This window comes from Zeus faber (assembly GCF_960531495.2).
Source record: "Zeus faber genome assembly, chromosome: 5".
Classification (NCBI taxonomy): Eukaryota; Metazoa; Chordata; class Actinopteri; order Zeiformes; family Zeidae; genus Zeus; species Zeus faber.
The window spans coordinates 34475280-34495037 of NC_137192.1; the positions used below are offsets into that span (position 1 = coordinate 34475280).

Here is a 19758-nt window from a genome sequence, read left to right on the forward strand (position 1 = left end):
AAATAGCTCATAGAGTGAACATATTATTGTGCATTATTATAAATCCACATTCTGTAACTTAAATGTCATACAACGATGCCAAATAAAAGTTGATATGCATCAAAAGGGTCAGTAAGAAGGAGTCGGCTTGCACAATTTATACGTTGAACAAGCCGTACAATTAGACCATAACTAAATTCGATTTCTCATCCTACGTGGGAGGTGGAGGGTGTGATGGGCAATGACAGGGGCTGATCATTCTGCCCACTGATGTGTGGATCTCAGAGGATTACAACATTTGGCTACAGACGTGTTCAGAAGCAAGACTCCATCGACTTCATAAGTCAAAAGAGACTTATCCACGTCGGGCTCGTGCAAACAAAACAGTGTTTTTTGTATTGTATTATAGGCTAATATCTTTGGTTATAATTGTGAGGTGAAAATTCTGAAGATCATTTACATTTTAATACTAATATTGCAATGAAGTAAAATACTGTATTTTATTCTAAAATACTGAATTCAGGAAATGTAACTATCGTTTTCCATTCAATCAAGAAGTAAACTAGTAAAACTGAAGCTGAAACTGAAATGAAGAGACTCAAACAATTTCAATGAAATAAGGACGTAAAAAAGCGTGGACCTACTCAGAGTGGAGCTCATTCAAGAAAGACATAGCAAACGTGAAAAGAGAGTTGTCCAATGGCCTCACCTGACACAGATATCCTCATGGAGGCCTCCAGGGGCCGGTTGTTATCCAGATCCTGGCTCAGCTGAATCTCCCCGGTGCTCTGGTTCAGGATGACCAGGTTCAGCTCATTCCCAATCTCAAAGCTGTAGTGAAGTTGATCCGAGACATCTGGGTCATGGGCAGGGATTCGCCCAATTACTCCAGTGGGGAAGCTACTGGACTTCTCAGTAACATAGTTGTTGAAGATAATCTGGAAGTTTTTGAGAACGGGCACGTTGTCATTCTTATCTATGAGTTTGATGTGCACCGTGGCGCGGCTGACCAGAGGCGCGGAGGTGGCCTGGACCACAATGATGTACTCGGATCTGACCTCATAGTCCAGATCGATTAAAGCAGTCAGTTCTCCTGAAAAAATATCCAGCTGGAAAGCCTCTGGAATGTTGCCCTCAACTATCTGATACATAATCTGGGCATTACTCCCTTCGTCTGGATCTGAGGCTGATATGTGTGCCACAACAACACCTATGGGGCTGTTTTCCTCCACCATGAGGTCAAACTCATCTTTTTCAAACACAGGGGGGTTGTCATTAACATCTAGGATGGTTACTTGGATGTTTATTGATGTTTTAAGAGCAGGGACACCTTTGTCCACAGCGTAGGCCTGCAGGTTATAAACGGGCACATTCTCTCTGTCCAAACGGCGCAGTGTGCGCACGATGCCAGACGTGGACTCAATTATGAAGTCTCCATCTCCATCCTCTCCTCCCTGAAAGGTGTAGAAAACACGACCGTTGAGCCCCGAGTCCCGGTCGGTGGCGGAGACCTGGACCACACTGGTGAACACCGGCACGTCCTCCATCACCGACCCGACGTAGTGGTCTCTGAGGAAGCGCGGGGAGTTATCGTTCACGTCGTTCACCAGTATCTCCAGGTAGGTGGTGTCAGACTTCTGCGGGATCCCGTTGTCCCGAGCGGTAATGGCTAACGTGTAGGAGACCTGGTCCTCGTAGTCCATCTCCATCTGAGTAGTGACAGAGCCAGTATCTGAGTCAATGTCAAACTGAGGGATGCTGTCATCCATGAAGTAAGTGATCCGGGCATTCTCCCCCGTGTCCTCGTCCGTCGCACTTATCACCACCACAGTGGTGCCGATGGGTCTGTCCTCGTTGATATTGACGGTGTAATGGGAGCTCTGAAACACAGGTCGGTGAGTATTGGCGTCGGTGACGTTCACAAACACCTTGGTTGTGTCAAACCGCGTACCATCACTGGCGGTGACACTGAGGACATACTGCCGCTCTAACTTGTAGTCCAAGGGCAGTGCCAGTGTGATGAGCCCCCCACCGCTCTGACTTGTGATTGAGAAGCGGTTCCTGGTATTCCCGCTTGATATCTGATATGACACCACGCTGTTGATGTCCTGGTCCACAGCGGACACCGTTACGACACTGGTGCCCACTGCGGCATCCTCATTCAGTCGCATGTAATACGCCTTCTGGGTAAACTCAGGGTTGTTGTCATTTACATCTAGAATGGTCATGCTAATGCTTGCGGAGGAGGACATGACAGGGTGGCCATGGTCATGGGCCTCCACTCCAAAGTTGTAAAAATCCACACTCTCCCTGTCCAACTCAGCCGCCACTACGATCCACCCAGTGTTGTTGTTAATGCTGAAAGGAAAGTGGGGCGTGGTGTCAGTGAGGTGATACTCCAGCCTGGAGTTGTCTCCAGAGTCTGCATCCACCGCTTGAATGTGAATGATTGAGTAGCCCAGTGGCACATTCTCTAGCACGGTGGCTTGGAAAGGGGTGCTTACAAAAATGGGGGCGTTGTCGTTGACATCCAGCACCTGCACGGTCACAAGGCCGCTGATGTTAGAAAGTGGCGGCCGCCCCCCATCCTGCGCACGAATTCGGAGGGTATATTCTTTATTAGCCTCATAGTCCAGGTGGCTTACTAGGTCCATCTGCCCTGTCTGTGCGTCAATGTAAAACTGTCCTCTGGTGTTTCCACTCATGATGCTGAAGTGGACGACCGCGTTGTTCCCTCTGTCCTGATCTGTGGCAGTGACCTGTAGGATCTCTGTGTTTGGAGACATGTCCTCTGGCACTTGCACCACATAGCGCTTCTCACTAAACTGCGGCGCATTATCATTGTCGTCCTCGACCACAATGTGAACCGTGGCTGTAGCGCTACGGGGCCCAGGGTCACGACCTTGGTCATTGGCCTCTACTAACAGCATGTAAGCCTCCACCTGCTCTCTGTCTACTGAGCCTCTGGTGCGGATGACCCCTGACCTCGGGTCTATCTCAAAAACGTCATTGGAGCCGTTACTGTTGAGGACATGGTAAAGTATATTGCCATTTACCGGTGCATCCCCATCTGTGGCCCTGACGGTCAGCACCTCGTAGCCTATCTCTAGGTTCTCCCTGACGCTCTCCTTGTAGTCCTGCTGCTCAAATACAGGGTCATGATCGTTAGTGTCACTGACTGTGATGGTGAGGGTCGCCATGGCTGTGCGGCGGGGTGCGCCGTGGTCGACTGCTGTCACACGAAACACATGGGTGTCCTTTGTCTCCCTGTCAAGCACCTCTATGGTGGAAACAGCCCCGCTGCCTGGGTCCACGGCAAAAAGGTTGTTTGAACGGCTATCGAACAGCGCTTCAATGAAATACTCCAGTCTGCCAGCCTCCCCCTCGTCAACATCTACCGCTTTCAAAACAACTACGGGAGTTCCAGCGGGACTATTCTCTGGCACAGACACCTGGTACATGGGAGGCTGGAACTGGGGGCTACTGTTGACGCTTCTCTTCTTCCTCCCCACAATGCCCGAATCCGACCGGGCCGCCTTCTCTAATAACTTCCCCAGGTGGCCTTGGCTGAAGGGGCCCTGACCCACACGCCAGTGAATGGACACACTGTTAACTTTGGACCCCGGACCATTCCCCGGAAAACGGTCACAATGCACGTCCAGCTCGAACAGCGTGTCGCGCTTCCAGCAGAGCCGCTCGGACACAAACAGCTCCTCCCCGGAGAAGTGGAAGTGGGACCCGGGGCCGGTCACCCTGCAGCGGACGCCGCTGCGCCCGTGGGGGCCGGGCAGGAGCCCCCGCACCGCGAACAGCGCGGAGCCCGCTTCGTAGCACCCCGGGGAACGGCCGCCGCCGCGGGGCTTGAACAGACTCAGGACCTCCACGTCCCACCGGGGTTTCCTTCGGTGCGCGGCGGAGCAGTTCCTGCCGTGGACGTGCACGTCGTAGCGGCTGGTGACCAGGTGTCTGAAAGCCGAGCCCCGCGCGGCGCAGTCCGCCACCGTGTAGACCGTGAACGGGTTGGACAGCGGCGAGGGGCACCGGAGAGAGTCCGACACCCGCACCGCGGCCGCGGCGCGGTCCGTGTGGATGAAGCCGTGCGTGAATTTGGGAGCCACGACCTGGTCCAGCGTGCACGGCGCGCCGCGCTCCGCGCCGGGCAGCGCCGTCCGGGGCTCCGCGTCCCGGCCGACGTGCACGGTGAAGCAATCCGACCGAGAGATAAGTTCCAAGCAGAAGAAAACACGGAGCAAGTGCCGCTCCATGGCGGGCGTCGCTCCCCGCTTCGCCGCCTTGTTTTCCGCTGAGTGGGGACGTCTTCCTGCCGCCTCCGCTTAAACTTTCCGGCGGCGTGTTTCTCTTTGTTGCCGTGGATCCATTCCGTCCTCCTCCTCCTCCTCCTCCTCCTCCTCCTCCTTCTCTCTCTGGTTATTCCGCAGGTTATATCCCAGTGCACGGGCTTGCGCGCGCGCACACACTCACACACACACACACTAACACACACACACTCTAACACACACACTAACACACACTCTAACACACACACTAAACACACACACTAACACACACCGCAAGAACCAAAAGCAGAACCCCGCGCTCCACGCACCGCGACACCGCAACTCGCTCCGCTCGAGTGGGAAAATGGCTCCAGCCCCCCCCACAGCGCCTTGAGAGGCTTCATTATCATAACCCTGCTCCTCCGTGCGTGCGTGAGCGTGTGATTGTATGCGTGCACGTTTGTATGTGTGTGAGTGAGTGAGAGTGTGTGTGTGAGAGTGTGTGTGTGTGTGTGTGTGTGCGTGTTTATTTGTGAGTATGTGTCTGTGTGTGTGTGTCTGTGTACGTGAGTGAGTGTGTATGTGTGAGTGAGTGAGTGTGTGTATGTGTGTGTGAGCGTGCACGTTTGTATGTGTGTGGCTCCCAGCCCTACAGACTCTACCGGTGCGGGAAAGGCTCAAATCGTCTCCTCCAGTGGCTTTATTAGTGCCACAGCCTCCTCCACCAAACACCACACACACCACACACACCAGACACACCACAAACACCAAAAACACAACACACATCACACACATCTCACACACACCAAACACACCACAAACACCAAAAACACAACACACATCACACACATCTCACACACACCAAACACACCACAAACACCACACACACCTGACACACCACAAACACCAAAAACACAACACACATCACACACATCTCACACACACCAAACACACCACAAACACCACACACACCACACACATCTCACACACCACACACACACACCACACACACCTGACACACCACAAACACCAAAAATACAACACACATCTCACACACACCAAACACACCACAAACACCACACACACCACACACACCTGACACACCACAAACACCACACACACCAAAATCACAACACACACCACACACATCTCACACACCACACACACACCACAAACACCAAAAACACAACACACATCTCACACACACACCAAACACACCACAAACACCACACACATCTCACACACCACACACACACCAAAAACACAACACACACCACACACATCTCACACACACCACAAACACCAAACACACCCCTCACTCCCCACACACCTGACACACCACACCCCCCCCACACACCTGGCTGGAGGTTGAACGAGGCTCGTTCCCCTCGCAGCTTATTTAGCAGTGGTCACGTGACACTTCGGCTGCTGCTTCTTGCACATGTTCGATCGAGCCGCCGCTGTATTTACAGGCCGCGAACACAACATCAACACTTGGAACTGTTCGCGAAAACACTTGAGAATCATCTTGGTGCCAAAACCTGGACGACGTCCCCCGGAGGACCGCGCGAGCGCTCAAAAACTCGGTTAAAGGTCTCGTTGAAAAGACGCGTGAGGAGCTGCCGCCACCTACCGGCCCCCCGCTGCTATTACACGTCTTTGGAAGCAGGCCCAGCGTCGCTCGCTTGCTCTTGTTGCGGTGTTGGGTGGTGGAGATGCGTTTTTAAACCCCTGGTTTTCTTTGTGAAATGTTTATTTTCGTCAAGACGTAAGGGAGGCTGTGGCAAAATATGGTATTTTAAAACCATATGTTGAAGAAATGTGCCACATAGCAGGCTGGGTCAGGATGGGCAGGATGACTCCTGTACTCTCCCTCAAGTCGTGGCAGATTGTATTGACTTTGGTATATTTCCAGAGTTGTATAAGTTGACAGATGTACAACTAATGACTGAATAAGCTAATTTATCTCACAGTATTAAATAACACAGAATCTTTGAAGAACGCTCAGAATTGCCAGGTCCATACAATATATGAATATTTAAAAGCACGGTGGCTTGTGCACATAGCTTAATGGCTTTTTCCCTGTTATGTAATAGTTCCAAAAAATTATTCTAAAATGGTTGAGATACAGCTCAGGAAGGATAGCATCTCATGAGCACCTCAGCCGGGGCATTTACCACAGCCATTACTGTGCACCACATACTGTAGCTTGAAGGGATGTCATTTGCGAGGAGAGCGACTGGAGAGTTGTTCAAATGATTGTTCAAGTTCTTGATTGAAGTGTCGTCTGATCAAAGACTCGCTGGCTGCCTTCGACAGCGGCGACCCCAGCCTCAGGTCCTCAGCGCCCAGCCTCCTCCGCTGAAGAGCGCTTGGCTTGCTGCCATATCTGCACCGCGCCGCATTCTCAGCGGAATATAACTGAGCCTACACCGAGAGAGGGAAGAGACTGAAGGAAACACAAACAAATGCTTTTTTTTTTTTTTTACGATTTTTATTGTTGCTGGAGGCTCTAATACAATATGAATGATAAGCTTTACAAAATAAAAACAAGACAAAAAAAAAAATACAACAATATTCCCCTCCAAAACGGAAATTCCCCTCCGTTAAGACGCAAAAGACAAACTGTGACCCCCAACAAAAACATGAGGTGAGGAGCGAGAGAGAGAGAGGGTGAGAGAGAGAGAGAGAGAGAGTGAGAGAGAGAGAGAGAGGGTGAGAGAGAGAGAGAGAGAGAGAGAGGGTGAGAGAGAGAGAGAGAGGGTGAGAGAGAGAGAGAGAGAGAGTGAGAGAGAGAGAGAGAGAGAGTGAGAGAGAGAGAGAGAGGGTGAGAGAGAGAGAGAGGGTGAGAGAGAGAGAGAGAGAGAGAGAGGGTGAGAGAGAGAGAGAGAGGGTGAGAGAGAGAGAGAGAGAGAGGGTGAGAGGTGGACAGCGCAGCAGAGGCGAGGGAGGGAGCGTTGTTATACACAGTGTGTGTGTGTGTGTGTGTGTGTGTGTGTGTGTGTGTGAGGGGGGTTCACCACATGGGTATGCACAGTGCATCTAACAGCCCATCCCCATGTTTTTAAAAAGTCAACATTTCAAGCGACATCTGGGGGGGGGGGGGCGCCCCATGCGCCCGCAGCCTCTAATGTGCGTTTGTACAGTGCGGAGGGAGGAGTTTAAACCTCACAGCGCGAGCACGAGCCCGGGGGCCACCCCCCCCCCCCTCTCAGTCTCACAAGAAGAATGACAGCTACACTGACACTTACAATATCATACAGATAAATTAGGGTGGCTCAGACATGTCTGATAAAAATTGGTGTATGAAATAAATGTGATGTAAATGACTATTTGAAAGTCTTGCTGAGCCTCCCCTGCCCGTGGTACAGTCTCTGCATGTGTTCTGGGCGAGAGCAGGTCTCCACTTAAAAAGCGAGCAGGGACACGGGGCTTTACGAACGCTGCCTTTCAAACTGCAAGATTACCATTAACCGTCATAATACTATCATTATATTCATAGTACGAGCGAATGATGGACAGAGAGAGGGCGAGAGAGAGACAGAGGGAGCGTGAGTAAATGGCTTCATGGCAAATGAGATGCCGCAAAACAACGCACGAAAAAAGGCAAAAAAAAATATACATATATAGAAAGCGAAGCATTTTCTCCTTTTTTTTTGTTTTTCACAAATAAACAGTGCAGCACTGAAACAGGCATGGAGGGAGCGACGGAAATAAAAAGAAAAGATGGCAGAAACGAGGCGAAGAGAGAGAGATACAGAGAGAGGGACAGACGAAAAAAAAAAAAAGAAAAAAAAAAGACAGATTGTCTAGATTTGTTGTTTGCGTTTGAGCGCCTCCATCAGGTCGTACCTCAGAGCCTCCTGCTTCGACTTGTCAGCCAGAGTCTGAACACTCCTGCAGGGAGGGGGAGGGAGAGGGGGAGTCAGTGTGTGGGAACAACATGAGCAGCGACGCAGAGCAAACAGAGCAACGCAACAAGCTGGAAGGAAACATCCCCACGTTCAGTGGACGTCCCTCCCTGACCCCGAGGGGGGTCCCCACACACGCACACACACACGCACACACACACGCACACAGTGCAGCTAGAACAACGTTAACCTCATCCACACTGACTCACAAGGGTTAGTTTGTAAGACTACAACTACAATTAAAGACCCAAGACCAAACTGCATAACACACGTTCGCTTAATCCCTTCGGTGCACGTGCAATGACACACACACACACACACACACACACACACACACACACACACACACACACACACACACACACACACACACACACACACACACACACACACACACACACACACACACACACACACACTTCAATTTTTAATGTAAAAAGTAAGGACACAGGTGTCAAATGGAGATGCTGAGACTCAACCCTGCTGCAGCACAATGACCCTGCTATGGTACAAAGCCCTAATCCACCAAACAGTGTTTTAGAGCAGTGTGTGTGTGTGTGTGTGTGTTGTTCTCAGCAGGGACGCTTTAGGCAAAAGGTCTTTCCTGTCGCGGCCGTGAAATACACGTTGAAAAGCGACGAGGCCCTTCACAATGAGTAACTGCAAAAACAAAACACGTTGACGTGGGCGGTGGGATGAGGACGCACCGCCCACGTCAACGCTGGACGCAGCTTTGACTCGCGTGTCCAAGTTGAGGACGAGTCAAAGCTGTGACTCGAGGGGACGGCGCCTGTGTCCACAACCTCTTTCCATGGCTTTCATTCTCTCCGCTGCGCGTGTTACGGCACATGCACGCTCGCCCTTCGAGCTCACTTCATCATCACTTTACTCCGGCGGTCGCTACAGACGGTGATAATACTGAAATCAGGCAACAACAACAACAACAACGACAGCAGCAGCAGCCTCAGAGTGAGTTGGGTGGAGCGTGTTAAAGGACGGAGGGCGGCACGACACACGCTCGCTTTTTCTTTTTCCATCTTTCCTCCTAAACGCCGCCGTGCGCCACACCGAGCAGCACGCTGAGCTGCACCTCTCACCCTAGTCGATGAAGATCTGGCGCTGGGTGAGGACCTGCGACAGCTCCTTTTGGAGCTGCCGGTACTTTTGGTTATCGGGCAAAGAGTCAATAGATCTGGATGGAGAGAGGCAGCGGAGGAAAACAACACGGGAGATGAGGGGAAACAGAAACTGACGGAGGGCACAGTAGTGTATTTAGGGAGGGGGAAATGCAGAGTCGACTGAACAGCGAGAAATGAAGTTCACTATAAGGTTGTATGGAATAAACCAGGATGAAATATGAAATATATATATCAAAAAGAGGACAAAATCAGTAAACAGGTAAGATAAGAAACAACAGCGGGGGAGCTGCTGCTGGAGAGGCGTCAAGAAACGACGGAAATGACCCGACGCGTGTGGCGCCAGGCCTGGCTCGCAGCGCGGCCACCAGAAGGGAAGTGACAACGCAGACAAACCCTTCCGTTACCTGAGGCCGTTGACAATATCCTTGGTCTTCCCAAAGTAGATTTCATTCAGCGTGGAGCGAATCTTGTTCTCCATATCCTGAGGGCAAGAAAGAGCACGCGGTGGATACCATTCACAAGTTTCCTGTAATTCTACCTCATTTGTCCGATGGGATTTGACTTTAAACAGTGGTCACTAATAACCGACGAGAGCCGGGAGATTGTTCTCACGCCAAAGAGAAAAATGGAAGCAGGCCCACAATATGCACGGTTCTATAGGATGTGCTACGTCTCCGCCGTGAGCTACGAGGAATGTGCCTGGCGGGTGCTCAGGACGTCTCTGTTGGGCGCTGCCACTCACCTCCACCAGGCGGCCGATGTTGGCGATGTGCGGTGAAGACTCTCCCACCGTCTCGTCTTTTTCCATCTGCGAGAAGGGCAAAGGAGATCAATGGGACCCGGAAGGTAAGACCAGGGAGAGAACCGGAGCCGAGTGTCAAGCACCAACCTGTCTCGTAAGGCTGCCGCCGAGGTTCATGGTGCCGGAGCCGGTCTTGGTTGTTTGGAGCCACAGCATGACGGTGGAGGTGAGTTTGTAGTGAGCAGTGCGCCCGCTGGACTTCTCCTGCACGCAGAACAGGACACCAAAATGTGACGACAACACGACATGGACGACATGGAAACAAAACGGCGCCGTAGTGAATGCTTCTTCACCTGCACCTCCACCACATGGATGGAGTCCCAGCACCCCTTGATCTTCTTGGATCCGTCCCCAGCCTTTTTGATGAGGATGACCCCTGCGAAGCCGTGATCCAGGTCCCAGAGGTACACGGAGGACACACCGCCCTCAAAGTACCTGGCAACCACACCAACCGCCGTTAGGCATCGTCTAGTCGTGCCTGGACGTGCCTCAAGTACAAAGGACTAGTGCTCCTTTATGGGAATGGGGGTCCGGTGTACGAATGCACCGGAACCACCCCGGCACTGCAGATGCCGATCATGAGCAGTAAACATAAAATGATGGGCCCATGTCTTATATCAACCCCATGAATTACTTCTACTGAACAGCAGCTTGAAGTGGACTCTTACTTTGTGATCAATTTAACTCTACGATTGATATAATACATTTTGATTCTTTAGAGACATCAAACAGGCTTCTACGTGTGGCAAATCAACTTCCAGGTCTTCAATATCTCTTTGCAAAGGATTTTTTATTTTTAAAACAGGAGATTTCCTCCAGCACAGATTCCCTGTTTAGCCTCATATCCTCCAGCAGTGCTGGAGGGACGGTGTACTGTAGTACAGCCCGGGTCGTGTGCTGGTACTTACAGGTCTCTGTACTGGTCAAAGGCGTTGTTGGCCTCCACCTCCAGCTTCCTGAGCCGGGCTGAGGGCATCGCTCCATCATCAATTGGAGGGTCATACTTATTACTCCACGGGGATCTGAAGGATTCAAATTGAGCATATGATGGTTAACACCACCCAAGGCATTAACTTCAATGTTATTTCAACCCCCCCCCCCGTGATGCAATGATTGTTGCCAACTTTGAAATCACAATCCAGTTTGCGATCCTCTCCGTATTTTTGTCCAACATAGTCGCCATATTGGAGTGAGATCAAGATCAAGATCAAGATCCACTGGTAAACAAACGTAGTGTGCGCTGGGGGGGGGGGGTGGTGCCGCCTGGGGCTCGCCGGGCTCCGATCCGACTCTCATGAAGTTTGGTCCGGAGTTTGGAGAGCTATGCCCGGCTCCACGGGGGGGATCCGCAGCAACATCCCTCACCGCACACACCCACCCGAGTGCGTCCACGACCAGAATGTCCAGTAACTCCACGGATGTGGCGATGAAAGTGGGAAATAAACCCGACCATCACCAAGGGAATGCCCCCTAGTGCAGAGGTTCCCAACCACCGGCTCGGTATTTGCCAGCGGACCGTGAGAGCGCAGGCAGGATTATATAAATCAAATACATCTCGAGTTTCAAATTTGCTTTGTTTGGAGAAAAGATGGCTCTGACCAGAGCGATAGGTAATTTGCCTTTTACTACCAGCGTTCCCTTCTGGCAAAAATAGAATCTGTTTTTCTGCATTTATTTTGGTGAGTAACTAAATAGTAGTGTAATAAGTAACTTATTGTTTATTATTCTAAAGTCTAGTTTTGCTAAAGCTCTTAACTGTTTAGGTGTGTTGCTTAAATATTCTCATATTTTTGTTATTATTTATAATTGTTATTATTCAAATAAAAGTTACTTATTAAGAAACAAGTGTTTCTTCACAAATCAAGACTTGATAGTCGAACAATGGCAGAGCTGGATAAAAAAAAAAAATTTAATCGAAAATCGAACTTTAAATCGATTAAAAAAAAGAAAGAAATCGATCTATATCTATGGTTCCCCGCTTGTTTTTATAACAATGAATTGTACGACAGTCCCAATAGAAACGAGCGGGAGACCAACCAGGTACTACTGATGATTGGTTATATTGTTTAGTTTGCACGCTGCACCAACAGACATGTCTTTACTAATATATCCATGACAATACAGCATACTTTCTGACACACACACACACACACACACACACACACACACACACACACACACACACACACACACACACACACACACACACACACACACACACACACACACACACACACACACGTTCTAGATCAGACTACACTCTAAACACATTGGCAAAATTGCAGATGTAAACTTCCATTCACTGAAACACAATTGGAAAACATGTTAAAATACTTGTAAAAAGCCGTCCTCCAAGCAGTCTCCAGATGGATATGCCACGTCTTATGTATGTCGCGCCATGGTAGCAGACACCAAATGTTGTAATAATCCATAAATGGTGCCATCATGCAAGTTTTTCCATCAGCACACTTTTAAAAGTTATAAATAAAAGACTGTTTTTCTTATGTGTACCGTGATTGGCTCAGAGATAGAGAAGGCGGGACATCCGGTAACATGCCCTCTACGTTCTCACTCGCCATTGGTTAAACAGTACCAAAGCAGTACCTTTGAGGGTTTCTGGACAATATTTGTTATTGTTTTGGTTTTCATTGTTTTTGATTCCAATTATCACACATTTGCATAAAGGAAACATATTTGTCCACTCCCATTTTGATGAGAATATTAAACACTTGAAAAACATCAATTTAGGGTATTTTGAACAGATTAAAAATGTGTGATTAATCGCAACTAGCTATGGACAATCATACGACTAAATATTTAAATCGACTGGAAGCCCTTATATGTATATATCTATTTTTTTTTATCCACTGATCTTCAACTGTGCATTAGTGGTATCGAACCTGTAGGAGTCACCGTCTCTGTTGTAATCGCAGAGCAGATAGTCTTTACCCACGACTTTGTCACGGGCAATCTTCAGAGGCTGGTCCACAGAGGAGAGGAGGTCCTCACACAGATCGGGCACCTAAACAGGGAAGAGAGGGACTAAGACCTCAGACCCTTAAAAAGTAATGTAAAACAACAACACTTTATTAAAGCGCACACAAAATAAATATTATTTCATGTGCCATGTGATCAGAGAGCAAAAAAGGCCATTTCCGACATCTGATGTGCTTTTTTTCTTTGCTGCAACATTCCAACATCTCCTGACACGCAGCATTCAGTAGAGAGCAGAAGAAATATAAATGGGAAACATAATACTTGAAAACAAGGGAATACAAATGACTTCTCTCAGACTGACAGACCCTGCGTATCCTTTCCATCAGAACAACACACAAAGAAAGCCCTGTTTTCCTGACACATCCCCCTACACCTGGCTGTCCCAACTGAGAGACTCTGGGGCAGGGGGCCATTAAACGGTAGAGGGGAGAGCCTGTAAGGGGAGCAAAAGGAGAAGCGCGGCGAGCAGGAAGTGCAGACAGGTGCAGGGGAAGGGTTTGAGAGAGTTATGCGGGATGGAAGAGGTGAACTCAGGTGAAACTGAAGGAGAGAGATGGAAAGAACATACAAGGGAGGGGCGGAGGGGTGAAGTGTGTCTGGCAGTCACTGTGACCGACAGCTCTGCTAATACTCACTAACAACCAGACACAATGGAGTGGGCAAGCAGAGAGCTGCGGTCCGGGCGGAGAGGGGTCAAAGGTGAGGGAAGAGGAAGGTTAGCAGGTGGGGGTCTGGAGGTAAGAGCGGATACCGCCGAGGTGCTGTTCCAACACTGGCAGGAGTGTGGCTTGATTTGTGTCCGATTGGGTTTAATTTCTCAGATTAAAGATCTGGCGGTGCCAGCCAGGCAGCAGTGCCTCTTCTCTAATGAAGTATTGGTGAGATCCTATGGCGCAACATGCAGGTTTTGTTCAGTGCAGCTAGAGACCTCTCCATTGACACTTGACCAAACCGATGGTCAAAATCAACTCTATAGATTCACAGCTTCCCATCAACTGGACTAGTCCCTGCCGCAAACACACATTGAGATTTATGTCGACAACAGAGACAAAAGCAGTACAAACCTAAATTTTATAAGATTCCCAAAAGCAATTTCTTCACATTCCATTGGGGCTAAGATAAGAAACGTGTGTGATTGTGTGTGTGTGTGTGTAGTTATATGAGACAGTATCTCACCAGGTCAATGAGGTCGCTGAGGTTCTTCTCAATCTGCTGAGGAGGCAGACGCCTCATCAGATCCAGGGCGCAATCTAGCTGCTGGTCGTTCTGAAAGACAACAGGGAATCAATGTGAATTATGACAATATGGAAGTCAACGACACAAACCTAGTAGTGACTTAGTCATACTGTGAACAATTTAAACAGCTCACACAACACAGACGCACTTGTTAACGTCATTAAAAATATCAGCAATTAAGAATCTAAAATCATCCAAGGGAACTAGACTGAGTTCCAAGACTCTGCAGTTCATTCCAGAAGGTGAGGTGCATGGTAGTAAAAACCAGCCTTCCCCAATTCAGTGTTAGCGTAGCAATCCTGCGATCAGCTGTCATGGTGGTTACGTTTTGAATTAAAGATGTTGGACATACAGTCAATTTACTCTTGTTAATGATGAAATATCTAACTTTTTCATAAAAAGCATAATGGCAAGCATGAGATATTCTGAGCAACAATCAAACACTATGTTAAACTGCTTCTATTGGCTTCAGGGTGGTGGTGGTGGTGGTGGTGGTGGTGGTGGCGGCGGCATCACAGGCATGAAAGATGCCTCCTTAATAAAGCACAGAAATTACAGTGGACTGCAGGATGATTTTTCTACTCTTTTTTTTTTTTATTACATTGATCAGACGCTTTTATCCAAAGCGACTTACAATTGTTCAAAACACAGACGGACGCAGCCATCAGGAGCAATGAGGGGTTAAGTGTCTTGCTCAAGGACACTACAGCATGCTAGCAGGAGGAGCCTGGGATCGAACCAGCAACCTTTAGATCACTAGACCACCAGCTCTACCGCCTGAGCTACCATCCCCAAAAATATTCTTTATTCTATTATTTACTGCAGCGTTTGCATACTTCGATATCGCGCTGCATATTGTTTGTCACTCCGGTACTTTTCACATACTATAGTTTATTAGGTGTACTAAATAGTAGGACGATGGCAATATGTCATTCCAGACAGAGCACAGGTCTAAAGCCTGATTGCCACGACTACAGAATATTAGTCGTGGCAAAGTAGGTCTAGAGTCAGAAGGTTAAAAGTTAACCTCTCAAAAGCCCCAAGAAAGCGCCGAAGTGTTGAGTTATCTTGTGATTCTTCAGATCAACATTTAAATTAGTCGTCATTGCATAGTTGGCGTCATTCAATGTAACAGACAAAGCTTTTTAGTTTTAGCTTTTAGTTAAAACAATAAGCTACACACTGCACACGGGCCTATCACAGATAAGGCTTTCAAAAGGTTTATCAGGTGCTAAACTGTTTGTTACTTATTCACCTGGACTGGGTATTGATTTTGCATGTGCACGCTAAAAGTCTGTCTCTCAAACCGCTTGTGGGAACGGACTCTGTGACAAAGGATGTTGTTTACAGATCTAGATGAATACATTCTTTACATCGAAATGCAAAGTCATTCAAAAATGTTGATATTTGTTTAAATTAAAGATGTTCACGTGTACAGTGAAAATGCTACATGTTCCAAGTGACTAGAATATATTCGATAAAGATTGTAGAAAAAGAAAATCCCACAGGTGACAAGTGAAATTTATTTTAAGGACTTCACTGATCTTATTTTTCTCCGTGAAGTAATCTATTGATCAAAAAAAATAAAAATCCCCCAATTTAAAATGTTTACAGCTCACTTTTCTAGGTCTATATTTTACCACCGGCTGCAAAGATAATGATGGAGACATGGTGCATTCTGTAAACCGGTTCAGGGAGAGCGAGTCCAAAAGCATTATGGGGAGTACTGTAAAGACAGCCAAAGCACTCATGTAATTTCAGTTAACAGACGTAATTACACTGTCACTTAAGTAAACAGAGTTTCCCATTTGTCTTAGGGACGAGTTTTAAGAAAGAAAGAAAGAAAATGGCCACTGGATAAATAATATTACAGCCTACACCGCATCACTGGACTTTTACAACACAAGTGAAACCGGTTCCGTATTGGTTGCACAAATATTTGACTGAGTGGTTTTTCAATCTAGCCCAAGTGTACCGAGTTTCTTAGGGTGGTGGTAAACATATAAGGCGATAGGACGGTGATCTAATGTTTGTTCACGATATTTGCAGTAACTTAAAATGTTTCCATTTCCATAGCCAGGCAAGAAAAAAAGAAAGAAAGAACTAACTGATAATGACGGCTTGAGGAAAAGCACACAGACGAGGCCACATAGCAGAGCATTCCCCTGGGGCTCTGACTAAAATATGCACTCAGTCAGTACATTGTTTAACATACCCAAGCACCTACATTAGAAGCTACAATCTTTTCAGAATTTGAGCCACAGATGTTGAGTGTAGTGCAAAACTTTGTTTTGACCAAACATTTGCTGATCGCCTCATGACAATCCTCATGATCAGACGGAAGAAGGTGAGATTACTTATCCCTAAATTTGAAGAGAACTGTTTTGTCCTAGAGATATGGCAATGACTGAATAGTAATGTCCTCTATGTTGAAGTTATGGTTTCCAAAAAGCCTAAAAATGTGTATGACAGTGGAAATGATTGTGCATTTATCCATGGGGTAATAACTGGTACATACTAGTACTAAGTGCATGTACGAAGTACATCTGTATTTTCGGCTTAAGTCAACCATACTATTTATAATCTGCGATAAACCATTTGGCAGGTCTTATCTATGCTATCACCACATTCAAGTGTGTAGAAGTACGTACAGGTGCTAGCTTGTCAATGTAGAATAACATCCCACAAAACGCCTTCTTTCCATAAACATCTTTCTTCTCGAGGGTCCGTCTGAACATAACGGGTGTTTTCCAGGCCACTTCTTCTCGGCGCTCTCTCCCCATTCCTAGCTCCTTTTAGCTTGTCTTAATATCACACTCAGCCTATTAATCAGTCTGCTGCATCAGACACCTGCACCCGCTGACACTGCGTTTACCGACACCCCGTCTCAATCCAAACACTGGCTCAGACTGACCAACAACTCCTCGGATCAGGGGAGAACGCAGCGAAACGCCGAGCCGGCAGAATGGATGAGGTGAGGAATGGAGAAGGTGACCGGCGGAGGAAAAACACCTGTTCTGGTATTTATTCCCCACGCCCCATGTGTTCATAAAGCTCCACTACTAAAATGCACATACTCTGCTGCAGGCTGTAAATCAATACACACATATTCCAACATTTTGTTGCTTATATTTTTTGAACTTGTACATTTTTTTTTTTCCCCTGATATAGATGTTTTGTTTTTTTTAATTACCCGACCTAATCTCTTTCGAACAACCTTTGGAGTTGTATGATGTATGTGACAAATAAAGCATCTTAAATCTGCTTAAAATGATCCATCAAGACTGTGTGATGGTGTTGAAGTGAAAAGTCAAACAAACGTCAGCGCATATTAGAAGGATCTGCTCAGCCACGCAGGAGTCAACAGGATTACTACTTTCTAAACAATAAAGGGAAAGCATAATTACCACAGTTGGACAACTGTCTTACTCGTCTCTGCAACAAACAACTATTAAACCCGTGCAATTGTGATATTGTTGTTGTAAATTATCTATTGTGTACAGGTATAATTATGTCTAAATATATAAGAAATGCAACATATAATTTAGACCTACACATCATGGTTTATTAAAGTAATATTGTGTTTGTATGTATTCATCGTGTACAGAACAGAGCAGCCATACTGCCACTCCTTTTCATTTATCTCGTGCATGGAACGTTTTCTATAAATTCCATATTTGCTTTTTGGCCTTTTCAGCATGTTATGCAAACAGTGCCTCCAACAAGCCACGGGCCCTCGCCAAGATAAATTCCTCAGCTTGACGTGTCCGTTCAATTCCCACGCAGCGTCAGAATTAAACAACTATTTGTGACGCACACAAAAAGCACGAGATGAAGGCTGCGATTAAACGCTGTTTCTCCCCAGAGAAGCAGCGGACAAACTATGGAGAAGCAGCGGACAAACTATGGAGAAGCAGCGGACAAACTATGGAGAAGCAGCGGACAAACTATGGAGAAGCAGCGGACAAACTATGGAGAAGCAGCGGACAAACTATGGAGAAGCAGCGGACAAACTATGGAGCTGGCCGGGGGCAGCAGCAAGGCAGCGAGGGGCTTATTATAGCGCCGGGCGGCCCCGGGGCTCGTCTATTTTAGCCGTGGGCGTGCGCGCCGGGGCTCCTCTCCGCGGCTGTTTCGCGACCTGCCTTCCGATCCAAAACATCCTGCGCCGGCTCCGCTCGGCGGCCCCGCTGCGCACGCCAGCGAGGCGGCGCGCTAGCCAATTAGCCGCCCGACGCCACCTCGTCACGGGGCCGTCTCGTCTAAACCGCCCCGGGGCTACGGCGAGCGGCGCAGAGGGGGAAGCCGGCGAGCGCGTCTGCCGCGAAAGCCCCGGCTCTCAAGTTACGGGTCCCCGGCCAGCACTTCCTATAAAGGAGAGCTAGCGTTAGCGTTAGCTTGCTTAGCACTAGCCACCCCCCCCCAGCTGCACCCTTACCATGTCTGCGGAGCGGCGGGTCTCGGTGGTGGGGGGAGGGGGTCGGGGAGGGGGGGGCGATGCGACTGGACTTTCGTTGCGGGCTTCGGCTGCGTTTCGCGCGTTCGTCTCCGCGGCGACGAGCGGTTGTTTTGTTTTGTTTGTTTGTTTGTTTTCTGTCGCCACCGAAAGCAGAACGTTCCTGTCGCCTCCCGCACGGAGCCCAACCCTGTCAGCGGAGCCACTTCCTCATCCGGGGTACGGGGGAGGGGGGGGGGGCGGGGCCAAGCCAAGCCGGCGGCGGGTGCGCATCCGGGTCACCGCGGGCCGTCTCCGCGGCAGCCAATGGCAGCGGAGGAAGAAAGGCATGGCCAAGTATGGAAGAGGGAGCGGAACCACCCGGAGCGCTGCCCGGCGAGGTGCGCAGCTCCCAGCGGCTCTACCGACGGAGAAAACACACCAAAATAACCCCCCAAGTCTGTCTGTCTGTCTGTCTGTCTGTCTGTCTATCTGCCTTTCTGCCTATCTATCTGCCTTTCTGCCTATCTATCTATCTATCTATCTATCTATCTATCTATCTATCTATCTCTCTGTCTGTCTATCTATCTATCTATCTATCTATCTATCTATCTGTCTATCTGTCTATCTATCTATCTATCTATCTATCTATCTATCTATCTATCTATCTATCTATCTATCTATCTATCTGTCTGTCTGTCTGTCTGTCTGTCTGTCTATCTATCTATCTATCTATCTATCTATCTATCTATCTATCTATCTATCTATCTATCTATCTATCTATCTATCTATCTATCTATCTATCTATCTATCTATCTATCTCTCTGTCTGTCTGTCTATCTATCTATCTATCTATCTCTCTGTCTGTCTATCTATCTATCTATCTATCTATCTATCTATCTATCTCTCTGTCTGTCTATCTATCTATCTATCTATCTGTCTCTCTGTCTGTCTATCTATCTATCTATCTGTCTGTCTATCT

The 19758-nt window shown here is 48.1% G+C and overlaps 2 protein-coding genes across 3 annotated transcripts in view; both read right to left on the minus strand.

Annotated features, from left to right (window-relative positions):
* celsr2 (cadherin, EGF LAG seven-pass G-type receptor 2) overlaps positions 1–4244 on the minus strand; it is a gene marked incomplete at both ends in the record, with an annotated part of 55115 nt that extends 50871 nt beyond the window's left edge. The window contains one exon of the mRNA XM_080001176.1: positions 689–4244. Coding sequence (XP_079857302.1) covers positions 689–4244 — 3556 coding nt within the window. The remainder of the gene's footprint in view (positions 1–688) is intronic.
* Positions 4245–7044: 2800 nt separating this feature from the next.
* capzb (capping actin protein of muscle Z-line subunit beta) lies at positions 7045–19002 on the minus strand. Of its 2 annotated transcripts, XM_080001237.1 has the most exons (10): positions 18780–19002; positions 14282–14371; positions 13009–13130; positions 11017–11130; positions 10402–10543; positions 10196–10312; positions 10049–10114; positions 9711–9787; positions 9265–9359; positions 7045–8153 (listed from the first exon to the last, which is right to left on the minus strand). In XM_080001237.1, exons 1-9 carry the CDS (start codon positions 18780–18782, stop codon positions 9266–9268), a joined length of 825 nt encoding a protein of 274 aa, XP_079857363.1. In that variant the 5' UTR covers positions 18783–19002; the 3' UTR covers positions 7045–8153; position 9265. The 2 variants fall into 2 exon arrangements, with proteins under 2 accessions (XP_079857363.1, XP_079857364.1); XM_080001238.1 differs by lacking the exon at positions 9265–9359.
* Between the last annotated feature and the right edge of the window lie 756 nt (positions 19003–19758).

What these genes read in the sequence shown, in the direction of transcription:
- capzb (XM_080001237.1), bottom strand. An exon ending in TCAGCGACCTCATTGACCTG is followed by an intron (nt 13,131 to 14,281) that starts GTGAGATACTGT and finishes TTCCCTGTTTAG; the next exon opens with GTGCCCGATCTGTGTGAGGA. An exon ending in TTTGACCAGTACAGAGACCT is followed by an intron (nt 10,544 to 11,016) that starts GTAAGTACCAGC and finishes TGTGGTTGCCAG; the next exon opens with GTACTTTGAGGGCGGTGTGT.